The sequence below is a fragment of the Leucoraja erinacea genome, chromosome 15 (genome assembly GCF_028641065.1).
Source record: "Leucoraja erinacea ecotype New England chromosome 15, Leri_hhj_1, whole genome shotgun sequence".
Taxonomy (NCBI): Eukaryota; Metazoa; Chordata; class Chondrichthyes; order Rajiformes; family Rajidae; genus Leucoraja; species Leucoraja erinaceus.
Genome location: NC_073391.1, coordinates 23,701,393 through 23,723,771, shown reverse-complemented (window position 1 = coordinate 23,723,771; position 22,379 = coordinate 23,701,393). Strand labels below are relative to the sequence as shown.

Genomic DNA, 22,379 nt, shown 5'->3' with positions numbered 1-22,379 from the left:
CTAACACTGCACTTGATCTAACCTTCCCCTGGGAGATGCCACCCTTCATCTCTGCCTGCTCACAATCAGCTGGTCTGGATGCAGAGGACGGATTTTTCTTGACCTCAACACCATGGAGGCAATTAGCAAGGCACTTCTGATAATGTGGTACTGATATCCAACCTTGCAGAAAGTTTTGACAGGCTCTGATTAAATGCAAAATTGTGGTAGAGCTGTGGATCTATCAAAGCACACAAATGAATATCTTGTTTTTTAAATGACTCTGACCTTAAATCATTGAAAATCCATCACTGTTAATTAAAACAATCAACAGAATTAAAAGATGGGAAAAGGTTTTAAAAATAAATGAATACAACAGCATGATCAATTAGAAATCATTAAAATCATACTTTGAAACAGGTTGCTTACTGCTACCTTTCTGTGGGTTCTCCAAATGAATATGGTCTTTGATTCGAAGGTAGTTCTGACCTGGTGCAGGATCATATAGGATTAGGCAAGCAAATCCCCGGCCAGGCTGGGTTCTGCCATTGGAAGTGAACTTCTACGCATTAGTTGATTTATTTTCCCCCTCAGTAACTAAGTTTGATGTAGAATGATCCTTCAAGGCATCTGATCTAAGATGTCAAAAGAGCTAATAAGTAAGTAAATCCGAGGAAATGTGAAGCTTGAATTGTGTATGGGGAAAAAAGCTAAGAAAAATCAAAAACTCTGTCCAATATGGTGGTTCGAAATCACTGTTCTTTCTGCCCGAGTTATTTTTCTATTTTAAATCCTGTATTCTGTTGTTCTGATTTATTGTTTTTCTTTTAAATGTGCTTGCAGATTGGGAAAAGGAAGATTCGTAAATTGTCAATGACATTGGTGATGCTTACATATGACCTAACGGATTGCTAATGTCATTAAATGAGATTCGTACCCCAGTTCTATATCCAAGTCTTCCAAGTTTCCAAGTCTGTTCTACATAATGTGTTCACTGTGCTATTAATGTATACGCTATTTTTATATATTTTGTTTTGGTAGCTGGTGTCTTATCCCATCAGAAAAGCCAAACTATTTCTCCATTACCTTACTGTGCTATATTACTTTCAAGATATTGTTACTCATACATTCACTCGTGTGGTAAAATGCTGAACAAAGCAACTTGGGGTACATGCCAATTGCAAGCACTAACTCCTTCCCACAAAGCATAAACCCATCTTTGTTCAACCATACCCTCTTCACCAATTCATTCCTAGAAGACAGGCCTCTTAACACCATTTAATGCTGCGATTCACTCAGCCAGTGTCTCCACTCACTAAAACAATGATCTCAGTCCCAAATCTCACAACTGAATTTACTGAGTCAAGTGTTGTTTGTGCTTCCAGAAGTTTGAATCAGAGTATGTTCTCAATTCTTATCTCCTGGCAGAAAAGCTGAGGTAAAGATGGGACTGCCATCTCCTGAAACTACTGCAGGAAGAATCCAAAATAGAAAAGCTAAGTTCAATTTTATTTTTCCAAATCCTTTCCTCTCCATACCTCTGTTTGGCAATGAGCATAATGAGGATCGATAGGCCATGCAGGGCAGTAAATACTATTGATAATAATACTCCTTAACCCTATCTATTTGAAATTGTTCAGGACATCAGGTGACTGGATGCAATTGCATTAAACAATACTGGTCTGTTGTTACCAATAGCAACAATTCCTCAACTCATGAACTAAAATGCCTTAAAATTCACAGCAGCTGATCATGAGGAGACTGGTTAATGTTTGGGTGTTTCATCACTGAAGCCACTTAACATTTAAACCTGTTTGCTTCATAAACTTAAATCAGCAAAGTTAAAATAAACATAATCGCCTGACCTCAAGATATTCAAGATGCGGACAGAATAACAGCTCATTATATTGCAACTGTAGGATATTGTTAGTTAGAATTGTTAGAGGTGAATATTGAAATATTGATTCCAGTTCTCTAGCAGGGTCTCAACCAGAAACATCACCTATCCATTTCGGCCAGAGATGCTGCCTGACATACTGAGTTACTCCAGATGCTCGTCTCTGTAAACCAGCATCTGTAGTTCCTTATATGTTGTCTCCTAAATTAGTATAACGAGTCTAGGTTTCATTGTTAAACTGCGGCTGTAATCTGTTGAATGAGCAACAACACGATTGAAAATAAATAAAAAGGAAAATTAATTGAACATTTCATCACTCATGCCTACTCTGTCATTTAATAAAGTCAAATCTTTTTTTGTAATAATCCCATATCTCACATTTCTCTTCATATACAAAATAATTATCACCCCATTTAAATACATTCAGCCTCTTGAGCATACACAAGCCTCTTGATAAACAACACCAAAGATTCACTAATCTGGGGTGAAAAAAGCTCTTATCTCCGTCCTAAATGGTTATATCATTTTTCAAGAATATCAAATTGAACATCAAATTCTCTAATTTTAGATAACTACTAAAATCTCACCTCCCCCACTCCCCACCCTTATTTTCCCTTCACGGAGGAAATCCTGGGTGGGATGGGTGGGACATGTCCCTGCAAGTTTTGAGAGGTAGGGGACAAACCCCCCCATGTTTTGTGATCCGGATTTTGAAATTCGGTGAAAACAAAATCTATTAAAATCTCGGCTTTTGGCGAGAAAGTGGGCGTGTCACTGTTTAGTGCTTGTTAAATGTCTCTATTAACACCGTATTAAGATGATGTGTATCACTGAAGTTTTCAAGTATCACTGAATGTAAGCTGTTTTATGTGGGTACAATTACCATTCGAATTAATTGGATGTATTGGTGGATGGGAAAGATTTAAACAGGTATTGGATTAAACGGGTGAGGTCATTAAGGTCTCTCTCTCCCCCCCCCCCCCCCCCCCCCCCCCCCCCTCCTCCTCCTCCTCCTACAAGGTTGGTTCTTCTGTTTGCCTTTATTTGCTTCAGGTTTATTTGTTTAAGTATTATTTATCACATTGTAGCTTTTGAAAGATTCAAGCAGGTAGCAGACGCTTTCTAAGGCCTGAATCGGCCCATTCGCGGGGCCCTTCATCACCTGGTGCGGCATAAAATCGGCCGCAGAATCTTCCATTGCCCTGCAGTCAGGCTCCGATGTTGAAGCCCCTGCTGGCCGATTTTAAGCCTCGCCGGGCAATGAAAGGCTCTGCAAACCGGCCAATTCAAGTCCCATGATTCGGGGCAGATGAAGCTGCTGTTGCTGGAGTTCGCAGTTGGTCACCAACCAGCTCAGCTCCCAATGTTACCATCCATAGGACTCATGGCTGAAGCCTCTGAAGGTGTGTGTGTGTGTGTGTTTGTGTGTGGGTGGGTGTGTGTGGGTGTGTTTGTGTGGGTGTGTGTGTGTGTGTGGGCGTGTGAGTGTGAGTGTGGGTGTGTGTGTGTGTGTGTGCGTGTGAGTGTGTGTGCGCGTGTGTGTGTGTGTGTGTGTGTGCAACTCTTTCAATCCTTTTGTCACACTACTGCGTCTTTGGGGATCATGGTTGAAGCCTCCTCGTGGTAATCCCTAGTAGCGACGACACGATGCACACTGTGATGGGTCGGGCGTGAATTCTGTCAACATGTTGGACGACTCCCCCCCCCCCCCCCCCCCCCCCCCCCCCCCCCCCCCCCCCCCCCCCCCCCCCCCCCCCCCGGAGGTATCCACTGTGGCATGGGGGAATGACGCCGGGTCAACAATGACTACACCGATACTCACAGTAGAGTGAACTCGCTTGGCTTATTCATAGTGACAAAGTCCATGTCCATGTGGGGGCACTATACCTCATTGTGCATTGACAATCTCAGGCTTGTCTCAGCAGCTCAGTCCTATTCTTGAAGGAGGAGGCATTAACAATCTCAGGCTTGTCCTAGCAGTTCAGCTTTGGGCTTGAAGGAGATGGTGCGGCTTTGTCAGTCTTGTCCCTGCAGCTCACCCATGCCTCGAGAGAGGTGTTGGCAGTCCCAGGCTTGTCCTGGCAGCTCAGTCTTTTTTCCTCTGTGTGTGGGCAGGGCCATCTTATTGCATGGGCACGCTGGGCCGTTGCCCGGGGCCCCACGAGCATAGGGGCCCCCATGCTAATTTATGTATTATAGAATGTTATTGTAGAACATGAAAACGGAGAAGAACATCACAAGTGCATGACGGCATATTTGATTCGGCATAAACTGGAAGTGTAGGGGCCCCAGTGCACTGCTTTGCCCGGGGGCCTATAATGCTGTTAAGACGGCCCTGTGTGGGGGCACAGTCCCTCCTTGGAGGAACAGGTAAGAGGCAGGTAAGAGGCACTGTTGGTCTCAGACATACCCCAGTCATGGCCTCAGTGGAGGCGCAGGCTGACAAGGGCTTGTCCCAACAGCTCAGTCTTCACAAAACAGTGGCCCAGTGGTCCCATTGGCTCAAGTTTCCTCCAGACCTGCAACAGGAACGCAACTAACAGGGAGACACCCCCACTTTCTCTCACCTTCCTCTCTCTCTCCTTCATTCCTTCCCTCCTCTCTTTTTTCCTCTTCTCTCCTTCGTCTACCCTCTGGCTGGTATGCTTGGGTTTAAAAGGATTAGGCTGACAAGGTTCAGGGTGGGCCTGAAAATCACCTAATTTCCAATGATGCTGAGGTTTGGTCTCTCCTGGCCTGTCTGCTGGTGATAGGGATGAGCGCAGCATCCAAGAGAGGAGCCCTGTCACACCATCCGCCCGGCTTTGAACCACGCCACCCCACCCCACACAATCAGTCTGAAGAAGGGTCCCAACCCAAAATGTCCCCTGTATATGTTGTCCAGAAATACTACAGCCTGAAGAATCCTCCCACACTGTTTTTTGCCCAAGATTCCAGTATCTTCAGTCTCTAATCCAAGACTGCAAGTCTGGCTGATTTCCAGGTCGTAAATCCATTAAAGTAAATTTACGCACGCTGCAAAAACAAAAACCAATCTCAGCCCTAAAAATGTAGGCTAATGGATCTCCGATGTCCAATAGTGTTCAGAAAAACTGCACAGGAGTGAAATTAACTCAAACTTATCAAAACAAATCTGGCAAGAAATCACAACTTCAGAACGGAAACAAAAAAACAAGTAATGGTATCGATTCTGCTGCTGACTTTGTTTCAGGAATGTTAAGGTACCGAACTAAATCATTTGCAACATTATTGACTGAAGGACATCAGGAAATAGATTGTCCATCTCCCTCACATAATGTAGGCATTAAATGACAATTTGTGCAGCTAGTTATCAATGACAACACTATAGCAAAAAACTAGGTGTGAATATTCTTTTATGATACCTCATTTATATTAATTGAATCAAACAATAAATACCTCACATTATCTTGGTGAGTTGAATTGCCAAGTGCTATTTGGTGAAATTCCAGGACATCGACTGACAGAAGCATAAATGTTTCTTCAGCTACAACATCTTCTGATTTTCAAACACTACCTCTTGGCATCTTTGAAAGATGTGAAAGCGTAAACCCCATCATAATCTCTCCAGAACTATGGACTGGGATTGAATAGATTGGTGGATGATGCGTGTAATAAATATCTCCTTCCTCGTCGACATTTGCTCTATTTTCTGCATGAAATAATGGAATAGATATTGCAGTTTTCAGGGAAACGTGCTTGGGTGTATCTACTTGCGAAGAGACAATGTTTCTATAGGATCAATAACCAATTGACTTATCTGGGTTGAGTATATTAGATGAGAATGTTTGATATACAGGCAGTGCCAGCTCACCTTATGGATAAAATATAGTATTGACAATAATGTTGTGACAAAGGTCTAAAATACTGCTAGTTACATTCCCCAAGCTTGCAAGCCCTGCCTGCCTATCACATAAACGTTAGCTCTCAAAATACCATCAAATCCTGCATTCTCACTATCAATTCTCTTGTGATTATTTTCCTGCTAAACCAATAATCTCCTTGTGTATTAAGATCTTGTCCGACACACCCCTCCCTCCTTTCTGCCAATACTGAATCCGAGCCCTTCCTTCACCCCACTCCTGATAATTGTGCTTTTAGCCTCCTGAGCCCTAAATTCCGCAATACTTTTGCTCAATCTCTCACCTTCTCTTCCTCTTCCTTAAAATCTCTCTTCAACTGCGCATCTGATTACCAATCTCAATACTCATTGAGTCTGAAGAAGGGTCCCAACCCGAAACGTCACCCGTTCTTTCTCTCCAGAGATGCTGCCTGTCCCACTAAGTAACTCCAGCATTTTGTATCTATCTACGGTTTAAACCAGCATCTGCGGTTCTTTCTTACTCAATACTAATTTCCTTAGGCTTGGTGAAAAAATTACGTAAATATAAATAGTTGTTTAAATTATAATATGATAGTTACAGGCAACTGCCTTTGGGTAGGCTTTAAAATGTTCAGGTTTTAAAAATGTTGTTTTCATTGCAGCATCACAAGGATCGTTGATAGAACGACCTCAACCAACGAAGATCAGGATTATTGCTGAAATGAATACAACTGGGTAGTTCCACTTTCTTTTCTGAAATGCTTCAATTTGTTTTAATCCAGTATCTGATCATATCTAAGCAACCAAATTCAATTTTCGTAACACAGATTTCCGAAAACTGACGCTGCTTATTGTAAATTCAGTTGGTAACTTTTAAAAATATAATTCTCCCCAGCTTATCTGACAATTTCCAAAGTTGGTCACTAATCACTGCAAAATGTAAGCTACCTTCTGACCATCTGTTTGGAAATCATCCATTCCATCTGCAGTTACAACACCATCACAGGTTGGGAAGATCCATTTCAGCCAGAGATAAAATCAAAAAAAGAATTCAGCAGCTCAAATAGAAATTGCAATGAAGCCTCAATCTAAAGACATGTACTAATATAAGCCAGCCAAATATATGCTAGCTGAATCCCAATTTTTTTTTTTTAAGAAATAAATAAATATGGAGGATGTTGGAAATCTGCCATTCATGAAGTTACAAATAAGGGATCTTTTGCTAAACATGAACCAAATTTCAGTAAGACACTGACAGAACTGTGAGGTGTTTTTATCAGTCATAATTTCACAGCATGCTTTATGCTTGCATATTTTATATATATCATTGCTAATTTGCCATTTTGTTCTCACACATTCATTAAACTTTTCCTTTTCGTGCCAGCATCAAATATGTGAATGCCTTTGTGCACCATCATTGCATAGACTGAAATGAATATACTCTGAATTTTCCGTAATATTGCTTGGCTTCTTTCTGGACACAGTGCATGTAAATGAATGAAGAGTTTGTTTATGATTTGAGGGAGTAACTGCTACCCAGAATCACTCACCATATATTTACTGTAATCAATTTGCTTTAAAACCTTCAATGAACTATACAGGTGGAAAGATGCATATGTAAAGAAAGATCACAGAGAACTTCAGTGGTGAAGCATTTTATTTAAATTACACAGGGACAGAAAGTAATCAAAATGGATCTACCAACATCTGGATGAAAGTAATGATCAAAATATTTTATCACCCATTTGCTTTGGTGCATTAATCGATATTATTATTTTTTGCTCATGTGTCCTTAAAGATATAAATTCTGCAGTGACATTACTTCCTCAGCTATTGAATAACAAAATGATAGACATTGTACCAGATCAGAAATGGAATCCACTGACCCACTGAGAAAATATTTGAAGAAGCAAAATAGGATGACAGACAAGTACATTGGGACGCCATTTAGAAACTGACGGATACATCTCTTCAATCATTCACAGCATGCAGCGTACTGTGCATTGTACACCCACTGAAGCCTGCTATATGTTATTATGACATGCCGTCACCTCCGGCTATCATGTGCTACGATAATAAAATAACTTACAAGGCAGGAGTCACAAAATGTTGACACTACACCAATGAATTGTGGATTACATCTGGCAATCTCATCTGTTCATTGCAGGATATTGTGCATAGTTCTTGTAATGCTCTGAAATCATAAGCCAGGCACCCTGGACAACTAAATCCATGATGCCAAGATATGTGAATTTGTAATTATGTCATAAAAAAGCAATAATGCTGCTTTGATCTAACTTTATGTCAACCCATGCAGTAAGGCCAACAAATTACATGAATATTGACATCATCTTGACATTGACATCGACATCATATTGACATCATTTTGAAAAGTTTATGACATGCAACATAGAACTCCTCAGGGTATTAAAAGAATCAGGATCCATTCTACTGGTGCCATTACATGATGACCATGGTGTAGCTGGTGTGCCCCTTTAGTGATTTTGATGCCTTTATGGGTTGGACACTAAAGGGAAGATCTAATCTTTAATAAGGCAATTTGGGTTACACTTTGACCCACCTATAACCAAGGCTTCCCTGCCTGGGACCACTTTATTTGTGCTATTTGCTCTAAGCCCCTTTTAGTACCTTCTACAATCAATTCACAGGCCACAAGTGGTACTGAACAGCTTACAGCATGATGTGTACCAATGCTACCCTAGCAGGCACAGCACATGGTGAAATACATAGCTATTGCAGTAGTAGCAAGCAAAGCATACTCAAGATTTTGCTAAAGCAGCATTAGTATCACAAGCCAATTAACCTACATGCCTGTACATCTTTGGAGTGTGGGAGGAAACTGAAGATCTCGGAGAAAACCCACGCATGTCACGGGGAGAACATACAAACTCCGTACAGATGGCACCCGTAGTCAGGACCCAACCCGGGTCTCCGACGCTGCATTCGGTATAAGGCAGCAACTCTACCACTGCGCCACTGTGCCATATTTATGAAATGTATCAGAACCGCCCACCATCTTTAGAATAGAATAGAATAGTTTCTTTATTGTCATTGTAACATGGGCCATGTACAACGAAATTTAAAATGTCAGCCAGTCAGTGCAGCATTCAAACATTTCTAAAGCTAACGAAACATCCACGGTAAAATAATAAAGATAAGCAAATAAATAAAAATCACAGACAAAGCACGCATACACACCCAACCCTCCATCCTTCTGTCGATTTCACCGTTACCACAGTCCCTTAGTCTGTATCGCCCCTGCGTTCCTTGGCGGCCACATTTAGTACTTTTATAGCAGTGGGGTAAAAACTGTTTTTTAGTCTATTTGTCCTTGTCCTTGTGGATCTGTACCGTCTGCCTGACGGCAACAGTTCAAACAGGGAGTGTCCGGGGTGGGAGATGTCCTTTATTATATTCTGGTTTTTTTTATTGCAGCGGGAACTGTGTAGGTCCTCCAAGGTAAGGAGAGGGCAGCCGACAATCCTCTGGGCGTTGTCAATGGCCCTCTGGAGCGCTTTCCTCTGAGCCGCTGTGCAGCTGGTGTACCACACGCATACACAGTATGTTAGTATGCTCTCAATGGAGCACCGATAAAAGGACAGCAGCAGCCTCTGAGTGATGTTGTTCTTCCTGAGCACCCTCAGGAAGTGCAGTCTCTGCTGGACCTTTTTCAGCAGCGCAGTGGTGTTCACGCTCCACGTCAGGTCCTCCTCAATGTGGATTCCCAGGAAGCGGAAATCCGCCACCCTCTCTACACAGTCCCCTCTGATGGTCAGTGGTACCATGTCCGTTTTGTTTTTCCTGAAGTCTATTATTACCTCCTTCGTCTTTGAGGTGTTGAGGAGCAGGTTATTTTCTTCGCACCACACTGTCAGCTGCTCCACCTCATCCCGGTAGGCGTACTCGTCCCCCGCGGAGATGAGTCCCACCACTGTAGTGTCATCCGCAAATTTGACAATGGTGTTGCTGTGGTGGGCGGGGGTGCAGTCATGCGTGTAGATGGTGTAGAGCAGGGGGCTCAGTACGCAGCCCTGTGGAGAGCCGGTACTGAGGCTGAGGGCCGTGGATGTGTGATGGCCCACTCTGACTCTCTGGCTTCGACCCGACAGGAAGCTATTTATCCACGTACAGGTGGAGTGTGGAAGTCCCAAGTCCCCCAGTTTGTCCACCAGTTTGTGGGGAAGGATAGTATTTCAAGAAGTTTCAAGAATGCCTCAAAAAAATCCCACTCAAAGTAAAAATACATAATGCATAAAATTGCTAATTACTTTTGTAGAATGTAGTCTATTCTACATTTTCCTTGATCCTCGTCTCTTTTGATCTCACACTTTCTTATCTTTGTAACTTCCTCTCCCCTGACCCTCAGTCTGAAGAAGGATCTCGACCCGAAACCTCACCCATTCCTTCTATCCAGAGATGCCGCCTGTCTCGCTGAGTTACTGCAACATTTTGTGTCTATCTTCCATGTAAACCAGCATCTGCAGTTCCTTCCCACACAAATATCAGTGCAGCATTTCTTCCCCTTCATTTTGTAATGCCGCTGGCAATAACAGCCTTCGTCTCACCTGCATCATTTTGTTACAAATAAAGTGATAGGAGAATAACTGAAGAAACCCAGAACGCTCTGAGAACAATATGTTTCCCTCTTCCTATACTTAGCCAACCTATAATTGGTCGATAAATTTAAGTCCACACACATAAACTTTGTTAAACAAAGGGAACTCGGGCTTCTTGAAAATTTGCTCACATGATATGTGTGTTGTTGACAAGGCCATCATTTAATGCCATCCCCAACAACCTTTGAGTGGGTGGTCAACCAGCTTCCTGAATTGCTGCAATCCTTCTTGTGCAAATATACCCACACGGTGTTAGGTGAGGAGTTTGTATTGTTCAATACCACACAATGATTTGGTAGGCCATATTACAAGATGATTATATGTAGAACGGACCTGCAGACGCTGATTTATACCGAAGATAGATACAAAGTGCTGGAGTAACTCAGCGGGTCAGGCAGCATTTCTGGAGATAAAGGATGGGTGACGTTTTGGGACGGGACCCTTCTTGAGACTGATTAAGTGTATCGACTCACAGTTAGACCAGATCAGGTGAGAATGGAAGAATGGCAGGGCCCTGGGAAGTGTCATACAGCAGAGAGATCTAGGAGTGCAGGTATACAGTTCCTTGAAATTGGCATCACAGAGAGAGGTCAAGAAGGCTTTCAGTACATTGGGCCTTCATCAGTCAGGGTATTAAGTATAGAAGATAGGATGTTATGTTACAGCTATACAAGATGTTAGTGAGGCTGCATTTGGAGTACTGTGTTCAGTTTGAGTTCGTTCAAGTTCGTGAGTTTATTGTCATGTGCCCCAGAAGGACAATGAAATTCTTGCTTTGCTTCAGCACACAGAACATAGTAGGCATTTACTACAAAACAGATCAGTGTGTCCATATACCATTATATAAATATATACACACATGAATAAATAAACTGATCAAGTGCAAATAACAGATAATGGGTTATTAATGATCAGAGTTTTGTCCGAGTCAGGTCTAATAGTCTGATGGCTGTGGGGAAGTAGCTATTCCTGAAACTGGTCATTGCAGTCTTCAGGCTCCTGTACCTTCTACCTGAAGGTAGAAGGGAGACGAGTGTGTGGCCAGGATGGTGTGGGTCTTTGATGATACTGCCAGCCTTTTTGAGGCAGCCACTGCGATAAATCCCCTCGATGGATGGAAGGTCAGAGCCGATGATGGACTGGGCAGTGTTTACTATTTTTTGTAGTCTTTTCCTCTCCAGGACCTGCCAAGAATATTGCCAGGTCCTGAGGGCCTGAGCTGTAGGGAGAGGCTGGACAGGCTTGGACTATTCCCTGGAGCACAGGAGGCTGAGGGGTAATCTTATAGAGGTGCGTGAAATCATGAGGGAATAGATAGGGGGAATGCATAGAGTACTTTACCTAGAGTACGGGAATCAATAACCAGAGGGTATAGGTTTAAGGTGAGAGGGGAACGATTTACCCCTGAGGGGCAACTTTTTCACGCAGGTGAGTATATAGTATGAGCTGCAAGAGGAACAGATTGAGGCAGCTACTATAATAACATCTAAAATACATTTGAACAGGTGCCTCGACGGAGGTGCGATTTGCTTTCCATATCGTATCTCCGTCTGCAATGTGGCCTGACATCGAGGAGTTGGCGGCCTTTGCTGGAGACCGACTTTTGAGAGCTCCAACGTGGGAGCCTGCAGGACTTTAACATCGTGGAACCCACGATCCCTTTGCCTGGGATTGACCTCGGAGCTTGCAGACTTACATAGAAACATAGACAATAGGTGCAGGAGTAGGCCATTGGGCCCTTCAAGCCAGCACCGCCATTCAATGTGATCATGGGTGATCATTCACTATCAGTACCCTTTTCCGGCCTTCTCCCCATATACCTTGAGCTCTATCTAACTCTCTTTTGAATGCATCCAATGAAGCGGCCTCTACTGCCTTCTGTGGCATAGAATTCCACAAATTCACAACCCTCTGTGTGAAAAAGTTTTTCCTCATCTCAGTTCTAAATGGCCTACCCCTTGTTCTTAAACTGTGGCCCATGGTTCAAGACTCCCTCAACATCGGGAACATGTTTCCTGCATCTAGCGTGTCCAATCCCTTAATAATTTTATATGTTTCTATTAGAACACCTCTCATCCTTCTAAATTCCAGTGAATACAAGTCCATCACGGAGCTCACGGTCTCTGGTCAGAGACCAACTTCGGGAACTCCAAGCCGCACGAGTTTCGATCGGCCCGATGCAGGAGTTTCGACCGCCGGCTGTGGGAGCTTCGAACGCCCCGACAGATGGTTCGACTGCCCCGACTGCGGGAGAATAAAGAGGGAGTAGATTGGACTTTATTGCCTTCCATCACAGTGAGGAATCCGATGTGGTGGATGTTTATGTTTATGTTAACCTTTATGTACTTGTGTGTCTTGTTGCTTTTTTTCCCCATATGGCTGCATGGTAATTCGCATATCACTGTACCTTAAATGGTACATGTGCAAATACAAGACCTTTGAAACCTTTGACAGGCACATGAATTAGAAAGGTTTAGAGGGATATGGTATAAATGCTGGCAGGTGGGACTACTGTAGATGGAGCATCTAGGTCAGCATGAGCAAATTGGGCCGAATGGCCAGTTTCTGTGCTGCATGACTCTGTGACACTAATTCCTTCTCTAAAGGATATCAATACACAAGATGCAACTTTACAAGTCGGTTCCAAAATGTCATGATCACCATTCTGGCTTTTTGTTTCAGGTTGTTAAATTAATACCATTAAATGTATCAATTATTCCAGTGGAAGTTGGTCACACAGCCAGATCATTAGTCAAGCTCTGTGGATTAGTCATGCAGTAAAACTGTCACTATTTCACTGCTGTTTTGAAGTGCCACAATTGGGATTTTAAGGGACATTTTTGTGTCCACGCTCCTTTGAGCACAGCTGTTTACTGCCTGCGGTGCTTGGACAGATGTGATGGACCAGATTTTGGAGCTTTGGAAGGCACTGAACAAAGAATAACTATTTCAGGCAGTAACAGTCCTGCTATGATAAGTGTGAGAGTGGCATCAATCACTCCAGCAGAAACATGAAGGAGGGTGTTTATAACCTGAATCCGAATCGATGTGTGGTTGTCTGTGACAGCATCTATTTAACATTTATCATGGCCATTATCAGTGGGGATCAACACCATGGCAGGCTATTTTCCTAGAATCTTTTTATCTCCAATTTATTTGCTCAAATAAGATATTAAGATATCAAAAGGAATAAATCCTGACTGAAGCAGAACATTATTCTTGCAATAACCTCTGAAAGCCTTTACTCATAAACTAATATTCACGTGTTTCATCTGTTCTAATCTATTGCATTCTGTAATGACATTTCAGGAGCAGGCTTTCCAAATGCCATTTTTAATTAATTTAAATCATCTGTTTTCATCAGCTCCTCTCTGCTGGTTATTTTTTATTATTTGTAAAAACTGCAAAGCATGGCAAAGGATTAAACTTCTGGACGTACACAGATTTCTGCGCTATAAATATTATTCCAATTCTAAACAAAGGACTACAGCAGGCACGTGCCGTCAGGGTAGGCAAGGTAGGCACTGCCTACCCTGACTAAAATTATGAAATGGCAATTATTAAATATAAATAGTAAAGGCATGGGAGAATTATGCCTATCTAAGAGATCGATCTCGTAGGTAGGCATAATTCTCCATGCCTTTCATCCGCAGCACTTGCAACACGTGAAGATCTGTGCAGCCCACGTGCCGTCAGCGCTGCTTCAAGCCGTCAATGACAAAACGGGGCTGAAGGCAGCTGAAATTCTGCCTTTGCAGTACTGCGCATGCACAGCAGCCTACTGCGCAGGCGCAGCGCAAGTTTCTTGGCGGGTTTTTCAAATATGGATTGTCATTATTTTAAGAGTATCTTAGGAAACAAAGAGAGAAGAATGGAGTTCGGGTACCGATAATGTGGTAAGTGCATTTCTTGGTGCTTTGTGTTTTAAAATACCGTATATCCCGGGGTTGGGGGGCAGAGCTCCTTTCACAGCATTTGGGGAGTCTGGCCCGGTGTAAAGTTGCGGGGAGAGCAGGAGCGTTATGAAGGAGGGGGCTAGGTTCATGCCAGTAACCCACTTGCGATGCTCCTTGCACAGAGCCACCGCATTGTGGCCGTGGAGTGAATTAGCTTGTGTGGCTGCGAGTGGCAGCCGGGACGGGACAGCCCCTTCTGCCATTTCCCGCTCACCTCTGGCAGTGCTCTCCGTCTGAAAACCTCTATCCTGCTGCTCATCGGCCTCACTCGTGTCAGCCGCTTCCCGCAAATACTTAAATTCCGACAGCGCGATTGAGGGACCAATTGAGGCTACTCGGCTGTGGGAATTTAAGGATTTTCGGGAAGGTGAGAGGTGTTCAGTCGGAGAACACTGCCAGAGGTGAGCGGGCCAGCAGAAGGCGCTGAAGTGGCAGCCGGTTCTGCTGTCTGGTCCCGGCGGCTGCTCGCAGTCACCCGATCTGCTTCTTTCCCTGGAAGTGGCGGCCACTTCTGCTGTCCATGCCCGGAGCGCTGTAGCCGCGGTGAGTGAGTCTGGCATGATTTCCAACCCCCTCCTTCTCAACACTCCTGCCCTCCCCGCACCTTTAACCTCTGGCACAGACTCTCCACACGCTGTGAAAGGAACTCTCCCTCCAATTGATCCCTTGAATTAGTATTGTCATTCAATAAGATGACAACTGATTCAACTTGTGCCGGTGTGTTCCCGTTTTCCCCACCATCTCTCCATCTACCTTCAATCTCCGTCCCCCACCCATTCAGTAATTAAAAAATGAAGGAGATTTAGAAGCCTTGGGAAAATTGAATTGAAAATTGAAAGGAAAAGAGGAGATGCAACCAGACCTGGGTGTCATGGTACACCAGCCATTGAAAGTAGGCATGCAGGTGCAGCAGGCAGTGAAGAGAGTGAATGGTATGCTAGCATTCATAGCAAAAGGATTTGAGTATAGGAGCAGGGAGGTTCTACTGCATTTGTACAGGGTCTTGGTGAGACCACACCTGGAGTATTGCGTACAGTTTTGGTCTCCTAATCTGAGGAAGGACATTCTTGCCATAGAGGGAGTACAGAGGAGGTTCACCAGACTGATTCCTGGGATGTCAGGACTTTCATATGAAGAAAGACTGGATAGACTCGGCTTGTTTGGAATATTTGGAAGATTGAGGGGGGATCTTATAGAAACTTACAAAATTCCTAAGGGGTTGGACAGGCTAGATGCAGGAAGATTGTTCCCGATGTTGGGGAAGTCCAGAACAAGGGGTCACAGTTTAAGGATAGAGGGAAATCTTTTTAGGACCGAGATGAGAAAAACATTTTTCACACAGAGAGTGGTGAATCTCTGGAATTCTCTGCCACAGAATGTAGTTGAGGCTAGTTAATTGGCTATATTTAAGAGGGAGTTAGATGTGGCCCTTGGGGCTAAAGGGATCAGGGGGTATGGAGAGAAGGCAGGTACAGGATACTGATTTGGATGATCAGCCATGATCACATTGAATGGCGGTGCAGGCTCGAAGGGCCGAATGGCCTACTTCTGCACCTATTTTCTATGTTTCTATGTTACTTATTTTTATTTTATTACGGAGAGAACAATCTGCGCATGCGCGGTTTAAGATTTTTATAAAAAGCCGACTGACTGCCTTCCCTGAGTAATTACTCATGGCACGTGCCTGGACTACTGTCACCATTTATAGCTGTAAACAAGTTGCTTGTTTCTTTCATGTCATTCATTTCACAGATACCTCAGTTGGTTTGCTAAATGCCGAGACTGACACAGCATTTTGGGAAACAATACATAACCAAAAGAAAATTGCCTGCTGAAAATACATTATTTTGCATCATTTTAGTAGGTTCGTCAGCTTCTTGTAAATGCCAGTAATCTTACAATTCTGTGAACATTTTATCAACTTTACATCCCATACCATTAATGGATTGTTTTAGCATTAACCTAAACCTGTTGTAATTTCAATATCTTCATCTGACAGCCCAACATGACTGAAGACATTTTGTCATGTAGTTAGCATGGGTGTTTATACTGCAGAGCTTCTTATACTCTGCTCAATCTTTCACGCATTCTGTGCACACAAACCGCAGATCCATCAAGACAGCAAAATGGATTCCTTGTTCATATGTGCAAAATGCATTTATACAACAATTTTCAGTCAGAAACCTGCCAGAAAATTGCTTCCATTGCTCCAGCAATCTCCCTACAGCTTTGGATAAATAAACCCCTATCATTCCACTACACATGTTTCAGTCTTTGTCGACTATCAGCAATAGCAATTATTATCACCTTTACAACATGCTTTCACACCACTGCTTCTCAGCAGGAGGACCACTGAGCTCGTTACAAACAGCTATGAAGAAAGGCAAGAAAGGAGGAAAAATAAAGCACTTTGAACTAATGTAGAGCCATTTGGATTCCAATCTACATTTGGTGTTTTTTCATTTGTTAAATATTGCATCACTGTTTATGTGCTGAATATATAATAACTACAACTAATAAGTTAGTAGAACAGCAGGATAGGCAGCATCTCTGGAGAGAAGGAATGGGGAGACACAAAATGCTGGAGTAACTCAGCGGGTGAGGCTGCATCTCTGGAAAGAAGGAATGGGCAACATTTCAGGTCAAGACCCTTCTTCAGACTAATGTCAGGGGAGGGGGATTTCTGTCAAAGATAGAATATAGTCGGAGACAGTAAGACTAGTGGAAGAACTGGGAAGGGGAAGGGGATGGAGTGAGAAAGCAAGGGCTATCTGAAGTTCATACCGCTGGGGTGTAAACTACCCAAGCGAAATATGAGGTGTTGTTCCTCCAATTTGCACTGAGCCTCATTCTGACAATAGAGGAGGCCCAGGACAGAAAGGTCAGATTGGGAATGGAAGGGATAATTGAAGTGCTGAGCCACCGGGAGATCAGGTAGGTTAAGACAGACTGAGCGGAGGTGTTCAGTGAAATGATCGCCGAGCCTGCGCTTGGTCTCGCCGATGTAGAGAAGTTGCCACCTTGAACAGTGGATACAGTAGATGAGGTTGGAGGAGGTGCAAGTGAACCTCTGCCTCACCTGGAAAGAAGGAATGGGTGATGTTTCGGGTCGAGACTCTTCGTCAGACTGAGAGTCAGGGAGAGGGAAACTAGATATATGGAAGGGTACAAAGAGCATGTAAGGTGTGAAAAGGACAGATCAGAGCAGACAATGTTCAAGGAAATGTACAATGGTTCATTGCTGGCTGAGGAGAAGCTGACAATGAGGCATACAAACAGCAAAATTAATCAGGAGGACAGTGAAACTACTGGGAGAACTAGGATGGAGGGAGAGAGAGAGAAAGCAAGTGTTGGAGAAATTAATATTCATACCATTGGGTTGTAAGCTTCAAAAACAAAATATGAGGTGCTGCTCGTCCAATTTGTGTTTGGCCTCACTGACAGTGGGGGAGGCCCAGGACAGAAAGGTCAGTGTGGGAATGGAAGGGGCAGTTACGTGTTTAGCCTAACTAAACCAGCATCCGCAGTTCCTTCCACTACATAGGTTTTTACATTGCCATTTTAGTTGCCAATCCTTTACTTGCATGTGACAAGTGTTAAGAGCTAAAATTCCAAAGTTATATTTGGTAAAGAAATTATACTATATTTAATATCAAGCACTGCAACAGCTCCAGGCTTTCGTAATTTAGAAAAGGAATGTAATGCAATCCAAATAACCAGGAACACACAAATTAAGGGTAACAGGAGTTATGGTGAAGGTGATCAATGAAATTGTAAACCAAATTTGCAAATATCCAAATAGACACACAGAACAGATAAGGGCTGAGAAGCAAATTTGATATGTTATCCGATACAGCGAAATAATGGCCGAGAAATTACAAGAAAGAATGTAAATGCTTGCCTTCATTATGCTGCAAAACTAACAATAGCTTCAGGTGTTTGCACATGTGCAATTAAATGTAAAAATCCCAGTTGCTGTCAGAAACACCCTGCTGTAGTTTTTACAAAGCAGTCACCAAGTAATTAATGATTTGACATAAATTTCAATATTCCATAGGCAATAAACAATGAAAATGTTCATCCCTGTTGAATGAAGTGTAACTTAATTTATAAACAGTTATTAAATCAGAAAAGCTGCATATAAACCAATCAGAATCAGAAAAAATAAATTGGACTATATCAAATAGTGATAAAAACTTACATGATTCTTAATTATTTATTTGAAATTTTGTTCACCTTTAATCTTTTACCTTAATCTTACATATGCATAAATTATTCTTTCAGTAATAGGATTAATTATAATCCACAAATTTTACATCCTATTTTTTTAGGGAATTTTTCAAAGATGATTGATTGTTCAGTCTGCTTGGATGATTTCTTCAAAATGTAATTGCACTATCATTTGGGCTTTGGTGAACTTCAAGACAAATGCTCAGCCTATCCAATTTTCTTTCCTCCTTTTAGTCACTCAATAAAACCACATTTTGGTCATTTGTCCTAATATCTCCCTTTGAAGTGAGATCAATTTTTCTTTACTAACATTCCTGTGAAGGACCTTGGGACATTTCTCTGCATCAAGGACATTATATAAATCAAGTTGTATGTTCTAACAGTGCCAAATATTATCACATGGAAAAGGGCAAAAGCACACTCTAAACCTTGCTCACGCAGCTTTCTTCAAGATTATTTGCAATCACTACTTCTTTGCCAAGTGCAATACTGTGCCAAATATGAACTTCCAAATAACGAGGATTTATTATTCAGTTTTTTTCATTTGATACTTTCACTGCACACATATGATACTTGTCATACAGCATATTATAAAAAAACTAGATTTAAAGCCACAGCAAGAAGTGAAGTTACTATTTGAAAAATAAATATCATTGGGGTGGACATGACAATAGACAATAGACAATAGGTGCAGGAGTAGGCCATTCGACCCTTCGGCCATTCAATGTGATCATGGCTGATCATCCCCAATCAGTACCGCGCTCCTGCCTTCTCCCCATATCCCCTGACTCCGCTATCTTTAAGAGCCCGATCTAGCTCTGTCTTAAAAGTATCCAGAGAACCGGCCTCCACCGTCCTCTGAGGCAGAGAATTCCACAGACGTGGAAGAATAAACAACAAATATTGACTGTATTAAACGTGTACCACGCTAAGGTCTACAGTAAATATCAATGTTACACCCAGCAAATGGATGACGTACGGCTGATGGAAGGTCACAGACAAGGAAAATGTCTCAAGACTGTTTGGAGAATGAGGGTTAGCAAATAAAAGATTGGATCGGGGAATAAAAACCTGGTAACTAAATAGAGGTCTTAAAATTACGAAGAGGTTGATAGGGAAGATGGAAAAATAATGCTTGGCTTGATAGTGTGAGGAACTACAGGCCATAAACACTAAATAATCACTAAAAGTAAAACCTTTTAGTAATTCAGTGGAAATGTTAATTCAACACTGAGCCTGTAGAACTCCCCACCATAAGCATGGTTGAAGTAAATAGCACGCCCATGGTTCAACAGGGGCAGTTGAAGAAGTACAAATGCAAGAAATGAAAAGAACCTTTCTGGTAAAAATCTAAGCTGGAAAGAGTACAGAGTAGATTTACGAGGATGTGGCCAGGACTTGAGGGCTTGAGGGCCTGAGGTAGAGGGAGAGTTTGGGCATAACTAACACCCATAACTAATGTTTCTTCGTAACTTAAATCCAAATTAAATGTACGCTGTATTTTGTAGGTGAGATTTATACTGTGGTGATAAAGCTATGTTTGACATATGAGTGACAACACTACTGTGAAATTTGTGTTCATTATAATTATGTGGATTTACCCAAAACATTAAGGTAACATTTGCAGGAAGACATTTCACATGACATGACGCCATTCTACAAGTTAAAACACATGGAGCCTGCTTAGGATATTTAAAAAAGTGGCTTTAATATAGTGTGGGAAAATCACATAAATAAATCATCCCCACTGCAGAAAGCAGAACCTTTTCAAAACCAGTAGTTGGAAAGATCGGAGGTACATTCAAGGCCATAAAAGGTAAGTGATGAATTGGTCATTAGAGCCAGAGTGTCTGAATATCCATTCATTTTATCTTGTCAAATGCTCCCCTCTTTTGAACTTTAAGGCCAAGGCTACCAGCTGTAGTTTGGATTTGAAGACTCTAGTTGCTTTTGACATCTGGTAAGTGTGGCAATTTTTCACCGGAGCTCCAGTGGAGATTAACCAATTCAACCCACAGCATATAATGTGTGTAGGAATCTTACCAGACATCATGGCCTCAAAACAGCAATGGCTATTTTCATTGCAAATCAAGTGGCTAATTAGCCAGATTTGTAGGCGGAATGTGTCAGCTACCCACCACACAGGTTAAACTTGCTCAGAAGTTGTCCAGGTGCACATGTGAAACTTTAAAACAAAATGTGTTTATTTGTTTTCATCACCTCTGTATTTCTTCGACAGGTGCTGCCTGACCTACTGAGTTCCTCCAGTACTTTGTGTCTTCCTGAAGATGTTATAATCTGCAGTTCCTTGTGACCAAGTCACATATTGTTGAAAATGCACCCATCCAGCCAAGACTCATGTCTTGAGTTGCGAGGTGCAAGGGTGCCTCCATTTCTGATATTTTGATAGTCAGATGATAACTGATGAAGTTACTAATGATGGTTAAGTCAGTATACTGTTTGGCGAGACTCCTGCCAGAATGATCTAGACCAGAAATAATTAAGACCATAGCGATCTACCTGTATGGTAGGCACAGCCATGTTCAGTAGTTAGTTTTCCCCATGATAGTTATTGACCTGTTCAAGTGGGGCCTCTTGATATCACACAACTCAGACATTGGCTGATATCTTGGGCAATCAAGCTCAAGGTTTGTCTGGATTCGGTTGTTTTGTCTTTGGTAGGACAAAAACCAAAATGTGAAACCACCCTAGAAATGTCAGTGTTAAAATGTAAGAGACAGCCAGAAACAGGAGAATGTCAGAAGATTCCAAGTTATAATCCATTGTGTTATGACAAGAGTCGGAGGAACCTAAACTACAAGTATAATGGCTGTATAGAGGAGGAGACTAGTGAGCTGCTGAGAATTTCCAGCAATTTCTGTTTTGATATAGATAATAGCATGCTGATTGCTGTAATTATAAAGTGTGAAAGCCAGAAGTCTGGTATAGGGATTTGATCAGGTTCAAATTCACAAGTTGTGGAGAAGATGCCAGCCGGGGACTCAATGTGGAACATTGACGCATTTAAACAAACTGGAATAAATGACGATTAAAGAAGAAATTGAAGAATTTTGATAAGTACAGAAAAATTGTTTAAACAAAATGTGGACACAAATTTTGAAAAAGGTGTGGATAATCGAGTGAGCGCCATTGTCTGAATAGGTTTCCCTGTTTTCTCTGCTTATGCTAATGTTAACTGTTATATCCACATGATAGTTTTTTCTGTCAAAAATGTCATATATATTAATATTTAAATGCAAATCTGCTTACCTGAAAAATGTGACAAAGAATTGGACCAGATCCATAAAGCTACTGTGCTGTGAAAAGGAGATCTGTGGAAGAGATATCATAAATTAAAAAAATATTACACATTAAGGACAATGAATGGAATAAAAGTATTTCCAAAATCACTTCCAAGATCAATTAACCATATAAGCATATAAACATATAACAATTACAGCACGGAAACAGGCCATCTCGGCCCTTCAAGTCCGTGCCGAACACTTATTTTCCCCTAGTCCCATCTACCTGCACTCAGACCATAACCCTCCATTCCTTTCCCATCCATATACCTATCCAATTTATTTTTATATGATAAAATCGAAATGCATCATGTTCCATGTTTAATTAAATCATGAGTTCACCTGCCTTTACTGTAACATCACTAGCACTTCACTAAACTGTAGCTAGACATGTGTTTTTGATTAACATGTTGCTACAAATCCAGAAACACAACCATCAAGCTCACAATGTAGTGTTACCAAATTTATATTCTCAAAGATTTTATTTGCTATTAGCTAGTAGCTTAAGAGTAAGATTTTTCATTGATATTGGTAAAA

At 42.0% G+C, this 22,379-nt stretch overlaps 1 protein-coding gene across 1 annotated transcript in view; it reads right to left on the bottom strand.

Moving 5' to 3' along the window:
- Nucleotides 1-22,379, bottom strand: part of atrnl1b (attractin-like 1b) — a 704,553-nt gene that overhangs the window by 277,205 nt on the left and 404,969 nt on the right. Inside the window, exon 25 of the mRNA XM_055646915.1 lies at nt 21,811-21,872. Coding sequence (XP_055502890.1) covers nt 21,811-21,872 — 62 coding nt within the window. The remainder of the gene's footprint in view (nt 1-21,810; nt 21,873-22,379) is intronic.